Source organism: Sorex araneus, chromosome X, assembly GCF_027595985.1.
Source record: "Sorex araneus isolate mSorAra2 chromosome X, mSorAra2.pri, whole genome shotgun sequence".
Classification (NCBI taxonomy): Eukaryota; Metazoa; Chordata; class Mammalia; order Eulipotyphla; family Soricidae; genus Sorex; species Sorex araneus.
The window spans coordinates 288,270,344-288,282,640 of record NC_073313.1 but is presented as its reverse complement, the minus strand read 5'-3'; the positions used below and the strand labels follow the sequence as shown (position 1 = coordinate 288,282,640).

General features: G+C 55.1%; 1 protein-coding gene across 10 annotated transcripts in view; it reads right to left on the bottom strand.

The window, feature by feature from the left end:
• Positions 1-870: 870 nt before the first annotated feature.
• NPAS2 (neuronal PAS domain protein 2) overlaps positions 871-12,297 on the bottom strand; it is a 160,237-nt gene continuing 148,810 nt past the window's right edge. For 8 of the 10 annotated variants that reach the window (XM_055120131.1, XM_055120125.1, XM_055120127.1 and 5 more), the window contains 5 exons: positions 8,142-8,303; positions 6,095-6,270; positions 5,499-5,591; positions 3,754-3,931; positions 871-2,005 (listed from right to left, as the gene is read on the bottom strand). In XM_055120131.1, the coding sequence (XP_054976106.1) occupies positions 1,868-2,005; positions 3,754-3,931; positions 5,499-5,591; positions 6,095-6,270; positions 8,142-8,303 (747 nt within the window). In that variant the 3' untranslated portion in view covers positions 871-1,867. The remainder of the gene's footprint in view (positions 2,006-3,753; positions 3,932-5,498; positions 5,592-6,094; positions 6,271-8,141; positions 8,304-12,297) is intronic. The other 2 variants (XM_055120126.1, XM_055120128.1) reach the window with 2 other exon arrangements.

Genomic DNA, 12,297 nt, shown 5'->3' with positions numbered 1-12,297 from the left:
GGCGGCTGGGGAGAAAGTGACCGTCTTTCTCCTCCCCGCTTCACGTAAGTCACCCGTGGGACCCACCGACATCATAAGCACCACCAGGAGTAATTTCTGAGCACAAAGCCAGAAGTAACCCCTGGGCATTGCTGGGTGTGTGCCCCTGGCCCCCCACTGAAGGGCTCTTGCAGAGCGCCCCCTGATTCTCAGTTGAATACAACAAGGACACATGTGTGAGCCTGAGGTGGCACAGGGAAGCCTGTCACTGGCAGAAACCCACCAGAGGTGCTGGGTCATCTCTCACCATGTGTGCATATGCACACACTCCACACAGACCCATAAGCCGTGTGCATGTCACAGAGCTGTGACAGTGGATGGAGTTAGGGGTGGTGAATGCACTGCTGGAGAACACTGTAGTTACCTCCATGAGCTCTCGGATCTAGAAAGTTAAGTATTACCAGAAACTTTCAGTGTTTAAATGGTTTATTCTCCGCCCCCGCCCCAAGATTTTTTAATTGAATAACTGTGATTCAAAGCTGTTCATGATTAGGCTTCAGTCACATAGTGTTCTATGTTCCATCCCTCCACCACTGCACATTTCCCAGCACAGTGTCCCCAGGCTCCCCCCACTGCACCCCAGCCTGCCTCTATGGCAGGCACATGGCTCTCTCTCTCTCTCTCTCTCTCTCTCTGTTTGCAATATAAATACTGAAATGTTGTCATGTATATCCCTTTACCTACTTTTAACACAGTTCTATTTTTTGCTTACTTTTCTCCTCTTTTAATATATTTGATTGTCCTTAGAAATGCCTTAAAATAAAAAAGAGGAATTTTCATGGACAAAACAGGTATGCATGCAGATTTAAGGGCCAGAAAATGCATCCGGAGGAAATTGTACAAACTTGTTAATTTATTATAAAATGTCCATTCACAGAAAAACACAAGAAAACTTTCAAACTTTTATATTTGGGAAAGAAAGTGGTGTCTCAGATACAAAATAATTTACACATAATGCATACAATTTTATTTTATATAGAAATAGGTCATTATTACAACAACTGTACAGTTCACTCCACTTTGTCTTATAATTACATAAAATCTCTTCTTTAGAAACATCTCAACATAACAAAACATACAAAAAAAGCAAAGTGCATTTCAAAAGGGAAACTCCTCCCCTGACCCTGGGACCCTGAGAGGAGGCAGTGGGCCTGGGTCAGCGAGCCGGGTGGTTCCGGCCCGGCATCTCTCCCTCCTCTCAGAGCCTTAGAGCTCCTGGCTGACTGAGACATCAGTACCATGATGGTGCTTCGCTGAGTTCTCCGTTCTTAGTCGCAATCAGTGACGGCAACAGGAAACAGTCCAGTGTGTAGGGGACACAAAATCCCCCAGAGGGGCATTGAGGCAGGGCGTGGGGTGGGAGGACAGGGGGGAGGGTCTGCAGTCAGGCTCAGGACCACCCAGCTCTGCTCTTCAACTTGCTGGCTGGGGTCCCCAGGAAGTCACGAGAACTTTCTGTTTCTAAGCAAAGTGCTGACATTTTCTCCTCTGGGCAGCTGTGCGAACAAGAATAGCCACTGAAACATAATGGGACAGAACCTCTTTCTTCCCCCGGTCCGCAGAGCTCTGATCGGAGCTTCTACAATGCAGAGGAAAGAGGATCGGCATGAAGGCCGCTGGCAGCGTGGGCCGCAGCTGCCAGGTGCTGTGGGAGGTGCGGCCCTGTCCGGGCTGGCTGGTGAGTGCCCGGGCCGGGCTCCCGGCTGGACGCAGGGCTGTCTGCCGCCCAGGTTCCCGCGTCTGCACACAGGCCTCCAGCCCCTCCTCCGACTCCCTCAGGCCTGGGCAGCACTTAAAGCTGATGTGAGCAGATCGAGGTGCCAGGTCACTACCGGGGGGTCTGCTGGGGGCCCGAGGCTTCGGACAGGCCGCTGAGCCTCCGGGCCGGGCGGGAAGGCGGCGCTGGGTAGGTGGAGAGGAGCAGTGCGTCCTGGGGCTCGCCGTGCAGCGAGGCTGCCGCCTGCACCTGCAGAGACAAGGAGAGAGGGCAAGTGCCACGGGGCTGCCCGCCGTCCTGCCCCTGGCTGGCGGGGCCTTGGAGGGGAGGACTCGGAAAGGCCCCGTGGGCTGGGCAAGCTGCTGGAATGCTGCCTCCCCCCTCCCCACCCCGCTCTGGCCTCTCTCTGCAGGGGCCTGGCCTGGGTCAGGTGCGGGTCACAGAGACAGAGCGTGCTTCCCGCTGCTGTCTCAGAGTCCCACGGTCCCCATGTCTGCTAGGAGACATCTTGATTAGGGTCCGAGAGGCCGCACATGGTCAGCCAGATCTCAGGAATTCATGAGCCCACGACCCACTTCCTAGAATAGCCTCCGTTGCCCTCCCCTCCCCCCAGCTAACCCAGGCAGCCTCACCTCACTTCAGACTCTCTCTGTCTGATCACCCATGTCCTCCCCCTCCCGCTGCCCCCACCCCTCCTTCCTAGGAAGACCCAGCCACCGTGCTGCCCCGAGCTGGCCCTGCTCCCCAGCAAGAGGCCCTGAGCACCACAGAGAGAGTCCCTCCCAGTTCTTCCCATGGTGCCTCCCAGCACAGGTGCTGTCGGACACTGGTGGGGAAAGAGAGGCACCCCCTGCCTGACCCCAGTTCCCGTCTTTTCACTTCACACCTCAGCTGTATCAGGGCCGCTGTGCTGTGTGGATTCGCCATTCTAGGAGGGCAGCAAGGAAGCCAAGAGGAGCGGGCAACTGGGATGGAGGTCCTACCCCAGACTCCGAGGGTGCCTCTCCCCACCGTCCTTGGAGTGTCTCAGTTCTCACATGGCCTCGAGCACCTCTGACGGTTGTGGGGAGGCTGTGCCAAGCCCCCCGGGGGTGGGGCGGGAGGGGAGAGGGCAGGGGAGGGACTGGGCAGGAAGGGTGCCTGGCACACCTGGGAGGGAAGGTCCAGCACAGGCAGGTGCTTCTGTCCGGCCACAACCTCAGCCTCCTTCCTCCCAGCAACCTCCTTCTGGCTGGGAGTCGGCAGTGCCCATGTGTGGACATGCGCCACGTTCTCCCGCAAAACCACAGCTCCACAGACCACTCTGGTATTAAGTCAGGGCACATCTCTTAATAAGACGTGAATTTAATTGTCCGAAGGATATGTGCATGCTAACAAATACGGCAACTGATGCCTATTCTGGGACAAATCAAAATGATTCAAAAATGAACTATTGGAGCACGATGGCTGTTTCTCAGTCTCTCATACTGGACGGACATAGACATTATAATTCGGAGCATTAAAAACAGCCAAACATGCAACTGCTGGGACTGATTTCCGTACAGTCTACAGTCCTGGGTGCCAGGAGGGAAGGGTTGGCAGGTCTGTGCTCTGGGGGCCTCGTCTCTTGAGCCTCATCTCTTGAGCCCCAGGTGCATTCAGCCCTATTGGCCACGTGTAGGGGTTGCCCACCTGTAGGAAGTGCTCATCTGTGGGAGGTGCCCACCCACAGGAAGTGCCCACCTACGGGAAGTGCCCACTTACAGGAAGTGCCTGCCTGCAGGACGTGCCCGCCTACAGGAAGTGCCCACCCTCAGGAAGTGCCCACCTGCAGAAAGTGCCCACCCGTGAGAAGTGTCCACCTACAGAAAGTGCCCACCTTCGGGAAGTGCCCACCTGCGCAAAGTGCCCGCCTGTAGGAAGTGCCTACCTACAGGAAGTGTCCACCTGAGGGAAGTGCCTGCCTCTGGGAAGTGCCTACCTACAGGAAGTGCCCACCTGCGGGAAGAAGTGCCCACCTGTGGGAAGTGCTGAGGCTGCGGCTGGGCCTGTCCGGGCTGCAGGGGTGACAGCTGGGCAGCAGGGAAGCTGGGGTGGAGCACGGCCTGCCCCATCAGAGACACGGGGGCCGAGGGGCCACTGCTGGACCGGGGCACGTCGGCACTCTGAAACAGTGCCTGGCTCGGCGCATACCTGCTGGTTCCACGGAGAGGGGAGAGCATGTTTAGCAAGGAGCTGCTGGTACAACACCAATAGGCACAAGAGGAAAAGCAACTATTAGGCACCACCAGAATAAGAACTTTTATGCGTCAAAGGACATGGCCTTGGGGTAAAAGACAACCTAGGAAAAGACCGATATCTAGTAAAACTCAATATCCAGAGTATAAGCCCAAGTCACACAACTCAACAACATAAAAACACAAATAGCAGGACTGAAAAAATTAGTGAAAGCCTTGAACGGGCATTTCTCTAAAGAAAGACTCAGTGCTCAGTAGGCACGGACAGGAAGCCGGGCCTCACTCGGCGTCAGGGAGATAGATGCAAAGCATACTCAATGCCAGGTGTCACAAGACAGTATAACTAAGCCAAAATCAGTAATGAAAACTATTGGCAGGCTCAGAAAAAAAAAATCATAACCCTGGTGCATGTGGATGAAACAAAACAGCCCCTGGCGTAGAGCCGGTAGGAGTGTTCAATGGTGCAGCTTCTGAAGGGCAGCATTTCTAGAAAATCAAACATTAATTATGAAATAGCAATTCCACGTCCAGGCAGACACCACAGAGAAGTAAAAGTAGAGACACACAAAAATATGTTAATTTACATTGACAATGGCATGATTCAGACACATGATTCCCAGGAGCCAAGAAGCGACCCAATGTCCAGTGGTGGAGGAAAAGAGAACCGTAGTCTGATATCCACATAAACAGAATACTTCCCGCTGGGAAGTATAGAGATAGAGAAGAACTCATCTGATAAGACTTACTTCTAGTCTACATAAAGCAGCTATGCAAATAAAACACAAAAGTTGGTATGACCTCCTTTACTAGTTAGGCAAAGTCTTAAACAGTCATTTCACAAAAGTTCTCCCAGTGAATAGCCCCAACCCCATCCCACCACCACCACCAAATGTATTCAATAGCTCCAATCAGCAACTGACAGGCCAATGGAGAGGACAGAGGGTAGGGTGTTTGCCTTGCACCAAGACAATCCAGTTTCCGCATTTTGGGCCATACCCCACGATGCTCAGGGGTTCCTCCTGGCTCTCACTCAGGAATCACTCCTGGTGGTGCTCATGGGACCCTATGGATGCTGGGGATTGAACCTGGGTCAGCCGCGTCAAGGCAAACGCCCTCCCTGCTGTGCTATTGCTCTACTCCCCCTACATCCCCCACTGTCTGTGAGATGAATTGGCCTCATTTCAAAGGGCCAGAAGCTGTTTTGCTGGAACTTCTCAAGTCTTCACTGATGTTCCTGGGCCTCCAGTCACCAGAACAGAAGCGGGCAGAGCGTTTGTGCATGGTGTGTGTGTGGGGAGCCAGCAGGATGCCCACCCCCCACCCATAGGCGTCCACGTGCCCCAGCACAAGCTGGCCCCAGGGAGCAGGTTCTGCTGGGGCCACAGGTGTCAGGACAGGGCCAGGAGGGGGAAGGAGGAGACAGTGCTCAGCTGGCACCGGGAGCGATGGCGAGACTCGAGGGACAGGTGGGGGGACCTCAGCCCGCACGCAGGGCACCCGCCCTCCTCTGCCCCCTCGCCACCTACTTGGCTGGCCGTCCAGTCCTGCTGGCCTCGGAGGGCGGCCGCGCCTCGCAGGACCCGGGCATCATGGGCTGGATGGGCTGACTCAGCAGCAACCTGGGCAGAGGGAGAGACGCCGAGGGCTGCTCAGCGCCCAGCAGGTGCACGCGGGCCCGCCAGCAGCCCTGCCCGCCCGGGCGTCCCTGGGGCCTGGCGCTGACAGGACGGGCGATCTTGCTTTCTAGTTTCCAAGGGATGTGCCTGGCTTGTGCCCAGGGCTTGAGAGACAACTTTGGCCTTTGGGTCAGCTTGGGCAGAACGTTTATTCCCGGGCCAAGGACAAACCCCTGCGACTGCTGCGAGCACTGGGCTGGGAATGACCCCCGAGCACCACTAGGCACCGCCCAGTGCTAGAAGGCAGCTCACAGGCTGCCTGCAGAGGCCGGTCCAGACCTGTATTTCTCCAGCTGGCCACGCACAGAGCCTGCCACAGAGCCTGGCCCACAGACAGACAGACGGACAGACAGAGCAGGAGCCCCTGCAGTGTGAGCGGGAGGGCTGGGGGCATGCGTCCTGCCGCTGGCCGCTGGTCGAGTCCCCTTAGGTAAAGGCGCAGGTACCGGAGCTGGCGGTCGTGGCTGAAGTCTGGGCTGGGCTGGCACTGGCTGGCGTCCTGGCTGGCAGGGGCTGGCGCGCTCAGGTGCCCCGGGGGGAGCCCAGGCTCGGCGCTGCTGAATGGGGAGGGCAGCTGCCCGCTGGCCTGCGGGAGCTGGGGGCTTCTCACCGGCTTCTGGCCCTGCAGCATCATTTCCAAGACAAACATGCACTCAGGCCTCGTGGCCCCAGCCCCCCGGCCCATCACGTGTGCGTCTGCCCCTCCCCTCGCCCGCAGACAGCTGCTGACACCGTGGGCGCCGCTCTGGGGCCCAGGACAGGCCTCAGCTCTCAGCCCAGACACCCAGTCAGCCGAACCTTCTCTTCCCAAACCGCATAGCCACGCCGCGGACTGGTGGCCAGCCCCCCTCCTTCCCCAGCAGCCCCTCTCCCACCCCTCCTCCCTCTCTCCCAGCCCTTCTCCCCGGCCCTCCCCCCAACCCGCCCTTCCCACCGGCTCCTGTTGGACCCCTCTCCCTCCTTCCCGTTGCCTCCTGTCTTTGCTCGAGGTGCCTGGGGAGGTCAGTTCCGCAGTCCAACCCCTGCCCTGTCCTTAGAGCCCTGCACTGCCCGTGTCGCTCTGAGACCATGTGCCCACTGATTCAGGCACAGAGCGACCCACACACCTAACCAGGGGGCTGCCCGCTGGACCCCCACGCTGGCCCGGCTGCTGACCAAGCCGTATGAGCACCTGAGGTGCTCCCCACCCCCGGGCTGGCTTGTTACTTTGTTCTGGACCTTGCCCGCTGCCGTCACCTGTCCCGAGGGATAGGGGCCCAGCTGTTTGCTGAGGTGCGAGGGCAGGAGTGGCCACCTTTGCTCCCCCCCAACTAGGCGTCCCCAGTCTCCGCCCCAGAGCTCCACGGGCCATGCAAGTGCTCCCTCCGTTTCCTCTCTGGGACCTGCTCAGCCATTCTCACTTGCTAGTTTTATTGTTGGCCGCCAGGTACAAGAAGGGCCACATTTGGGGTTGTGAGTAAGGATATTCCACTCTGTTCCATTGGTCTGTGACTCTGCCTTTGTTCCAGTACCATACTGTTTTAATTGGTACGGGGTGGGGTGGGGGTTATGGTACTGGGCTGTGGGAGGGATACTGGGTTCATTGGTGGTGGAGAATGGACACTGGTGGAGGGATGGGCTCTGGAACATTGCATGAGGGAAAAACAAGCACGAAAATGTGTGAATCTGTAACTGTACCCTCACTGTGACTCACTAGTTAAAAAATTAAAAAAATTAATAAATTAAAAAAAAGAAAAAGAAGGGCCACACGTTGGAGTAAAGCCCTCAGGTCGTAGAGAAGCGGACTCAGCGTGTGAGCACTTGCCCGCCTCTGGCACGCAGTTACGTTCCCAGGGCCTAGCAGACACAGTTTCTGAGGCCAAGAAGGGTTCTCGGTACTGGCCTTGCAGACTCCCGCCTGAGGCAAACCCGAGGGGCTGGACTCAGACCCTCAGAACTGACACAGGTTGCTCCCTTGGCCTGTCCGCCCTGCCACTCCTGGAGGCTGGGCCCGCCCCACCCCTGCGGCTGGTGGATGCACCGAGGGCACTGCAGGGAGCAGGCAGAGTGGAAGGGTCGGCTGGTAATGGTCAGGCCTGGAGCAGACGATGGGCGAGGGCCAGTGTGTCTGCAGCATGACTGTTTGGGCGTCCACACTGCAGTCCTGCTGGGGGTGCCTACTGATAGGGCACAGCAGAGGCAGATGGGCTTGGGTGCCTGCTGGAACCCCTTCTGCAGAGGGTCCCCATGCGTGGGGTGCTCCTGAGCACTGTTGGATCTCACACACGAATCAGTTCACAGCCACAGCGAGCGGTACTGGGGGCCAGCAAGGCTATCCGTGGGGGTCCTCGGGTCTTGTCACACAGTCCTGGGCCCTAACTGGGTTTTCTATGACTTGAGCAATCTCTCCGCAGACCTGGGCTCGAGGTGACCTAAGGGAATCGTGGCCCAGGGGCTCGGGGGTTCCCCCGATGTACAGTCGGCTTCTGGATCTGCTGCTTGCCCACCCCTCACCTGGGTGAGCATCACGCTGGCGTCTCGAAGCAGCTGCGGGGCTGTGGCTGGGGCGGGGGGCATCTGTCCGGGCAGCTGCAGCTGCGGGCGTGTGGCCGGCCTCGGCGGGAGCGGCTGCTGTCCCTCGAGGCTCAGGGACGCGGCCGGCTGCTGCAGGAACATCTGGGACAGAGTGGCGTACCTCTGAGTCTGCGCCCACTCGTGGCTCAAGGCTGCACGGCGAGAGGGCAGGGCCAGAGCGGCTGTGGCACGAGGCCAGGACGGGGATGCCCAGAGACCAGGTTGGTGTTTGGGCTCTGGAAGGAGCGGCTGAGGCGAGGATGCATGCGGGGGCTGGTGGAATGAGATGCGTGGCAGCCGCCCACCCTCTGTCCTGCCTTGCCTACTAGCAGGTGAGATCTCCAGTGCCTGCAAGCTGTCTCTGAAGCAAACACCTGGCGCTCAAACTGAGTATCAGACTTCCTTTTTCTGGCTGGATATGGATTTCCATTCTGATTAAAGATGAAAAGCAAAGAAGCCTTTCCTCATGACCAGCAGCATAAAAAGTTCAAATCAGAGGTCCTTTAATTCAGTGCACGTGGACAATTTCCAGAGCTTTTCATTACTTCCAGCCTTCTTGCTAATTAGTGACATTAATAGCACCTACTTTATTTATTTTTGCCTTTTGGATCACACCTGGTGATGCTCAGGGGTTATTCCTGACTCTGCACTCAGGAATTACTTCTGGCAGTGCTCAGGGGACCATATGGGATGCCGGGGATCGAACCCAGGTCAGCTGCGTGCAAGGCAAACACCTTACCCGCTGTGCTATCACTCCAGCCCCTACAGCACCTACTTTATATGGGATTAAATGGAATTTATGCTGAGACACAGTAACTGCTAGCGGTAATATTTAAAATGAGAAAATAAAAGTTTTCCCACACCGTTGCTTCTTTAGATCTATAAAAAGCACCTAAGAAATCACAGAATAAATAAATGAGCTAACAAACGAGGCCTTTGCTTGGAGAGCAGATGCTTGCTCACATGACGCCAGACGCCGTGGCGTAGCTCTGAGATGGGGCATGCCTACTCCACGCTCCATGATGCGTGCACCAGTGAGCCGAGTCAGCTAAGACAAGGACAGGAAAAACGGGCCAGTGGTTGGAAGCCTGCCACAGTGTGTGTGTGTGTGTGTGTGTGTGTGTGTGTGTTTGTGTGTGTTGGGGGGCAGGGGAGCTCAGGGCAGTTAGGGTAGAGAAGGGAGCACTATGACAATAATAGTTGGAAATGATCACTCTGGACAAGAACTAAGTGTTGAAAGTAGGCGAAGGCATATAGATGATAACCTTTCAGTATTTAAATTACAAACTATAATGTCCAATATGAGAGAGGAGAGAGAGAAAGAGGGAGAGAGAGAGAGATAGAAGTGCCTGCCTTAGATCATAGATGCAGGCTGAGGTGGGTGGGTACTGGAAACCTGGGGACACTGGTGCTGGGAAATGTACTCTAGTGAAGAACGGGTGTTGGATGATTGTATGATGGAAACCCGATCATGAACAGCTTTGTAGCTGTGTATCTCACAATGAGTCAGTCAAGAAGCACATTTCTTGAAATGTGTAGTGGAGCAAGGAAAGCATTTTTAACAAATTGTGCTGGCAAAACTGGACAACTACATGCAAAAAAAAATGGGCTTAGATCTCCACCTATCACCATGTACAAAAGTCAGATCAAAATGGATTAAAGACCTCAACATCAGACCAGATTCCCTAAGGTACATTGAAGACAAGGTCGGCAAAACCTTGGAATACTATGCAGCTGTTAGAAAAAATGAAGTCATGAAATTCGCATGTAAGTGGATCAACATGGAAAGTATCATGTTGAGTGAAATGAGTCAGAAAGAAAGAGACAGACATAGAAAGATCGCACTCATCTGTGGAATATAAAGTAGCAGAATGGGGCACTAACACCCGAGAGTAGTAGAGATAAGAACCAGAAGGTCTGCCCCACAGCTTGGAAACTGGCTTCACATGCTGGGGGGAAAGACAGAAGAGACAGAGAAGGGAACACCTAGGAGAGAATGTTGGGAGGACCCACTCGTGTTGAAAGCTGCATACCAAAAGTAGACTATAAACTGAACATGATGGCCACTCAATACCTCTATTGCAAACTACAACACCCAACAGGAGAGAGAACAAAAGGGAATGCCCTGCCGCAGAGGCAGGGTAGGGTGGTGGGGGTTGGGATGGGGGTGGTGGGAGGGATACTGGGATCATTGGTGGAGGAGAATGGGCACTGGTGGAGGGATGTAAACTAAATACAAACATGAAAGTTTGTAAGTTTGTAACTGTACCCCACGGTGATTCACTAATACAAAATTAAAAAAAAAAAAGGAAACACATTTCTTTCTGTTTTGGGCATCACCCTGCAGTGGTCAGGGCTGACTTTTGACTCTGCACTCAGGGGTCACTCCTGGCGGTCTCAGTGGACCATATGGGGTGCTGGGATTAGACCCGGCACCTGGCTGTGTGCGAGGCCAATGCCCTCCACTGTACTTTGGCTCTGGCCGGTGAGCACGTTATTGGCTTCTGTCCCGCCAGGCCCCGCATTGGCCAGCAGAGGGCGCGCGTCTCTTACAGCAGAGCCGCAGATGCAGCGCCAGCCTCAGCAGCACCTGGGTTGGCTACCTCCTCGGGACTAAGTGCTGTTGGTCAGAATATCTTACTCCCTTTCACAGGGCGACACAATCTCAGTGAAAACCCACAGAGGTGGAAAGGTCACAGCGTGCGGGAGGAGCCCGCCCCGTTGACAGTTAAGGCGACGTGGAAACTTGAGGAGAGCCGAGGGGCTCGGCGCGGCTGCACACGGGTGCACACATGTGTGTGCTTGCTTAAAAGCAAGCTGGGGCAACTTCAGAGAAAGAGTAAGGATAGAAGTCAGCCCCAACCCAAGTGAGAAACATTATCGGGGGAAAAACAGCCCCAAAGAGCAAATGATCTATACTCAGGTGCCTTTCCCTGCTGTGTGGACAGATGTTTCTATGACAGAACACTCCAGAAGTGCAGAGTGAGAGGGACTGCTAAGGGAAGCCCCGTGGAGCAATCGTGAAGCACCGGCCTCTGTCTGGTCCGACCCACGCTCCAGGGGGCTCCTGGGACTCACTGTTTACTCGAAGGCCTTTATACTTAAATCATGTGATTTTGCCTCTTTGTTTCTTTAAAAAACTAGTTTTGTAGAACATTTTGGAATATATATATATATATATATATATATATTTAAATTCTTTTTTAACTTGCAAAAGTACAAGAATACAGATTGCTTGGTTCTCTGTGCATTTCCGAGTTCTTTGGAAAATTCCACTGCAAGACAAATGTGCAGGAATGAAAGAGGGAAGAAGCGAAGAATGAAGCAGCTCTTAGAGGATGCAGGCGCTCCTGAGGGTTGAACAAGACGCACTGGTGCAAGGAGGGAAGCAACAGTGTTTATAAGGGGTAGAGGAGGTAAGTTTGTGTGGCCTGTTATTTTATAAATCAGCATTGATGTTAAAAAAGCAGGAAACCACTGAGTGTGGCCCTGAAGGCTCTTTCTATACAGCAGTTTCTGGCTTGGTTTCCCCCTTGTTATTAAGTATATAAATTCCATTCAAGTTCTCAGGCCGAGGCAAGTGCTGCTCAGCCAGCCCTGGAAGTACTAGAGCTGGGAAGCGGCAAGTGAAGGGGAGTGGTGGGGAGGGAGGCAGAATCTGGGGCGTCCCCGGGCACCCCCCAGTCAGGGCGCTGAGGGCTGGCTTCTGTTCTCTTTCCTGAAGCTGGGTCAAGGGAAGCTGGGGCCATGGCTGGTGGTGCTCAGGGAGCGTGTGTGGTGCGGGGTGAGCGTGTCTGCAGTGGGGAGTCGGGACGGGCGTCCCGGTGCCCAGCAGAGCTCCTGCACCAGCTCCCCCACACGACCCGGAGACCGCGAGGAACGTGCTTTTCTGCGCTGGCAGAAACACAGCCTGAATCGACACAGAGGAAACCTGCAGAAGTCACGCGCCATGAGAGATGCAATATGGACTATTTTCTTTCCCTGTGGGAAGACTGTCTCAAAGGACTCCAGGAAAGACACCTTGGGCTGCAGCTAACAGCTGCTGTTTAGAGCACGGTAAGAGGGATGACGAGGGCACAGGGGACCGGCTCCTCTT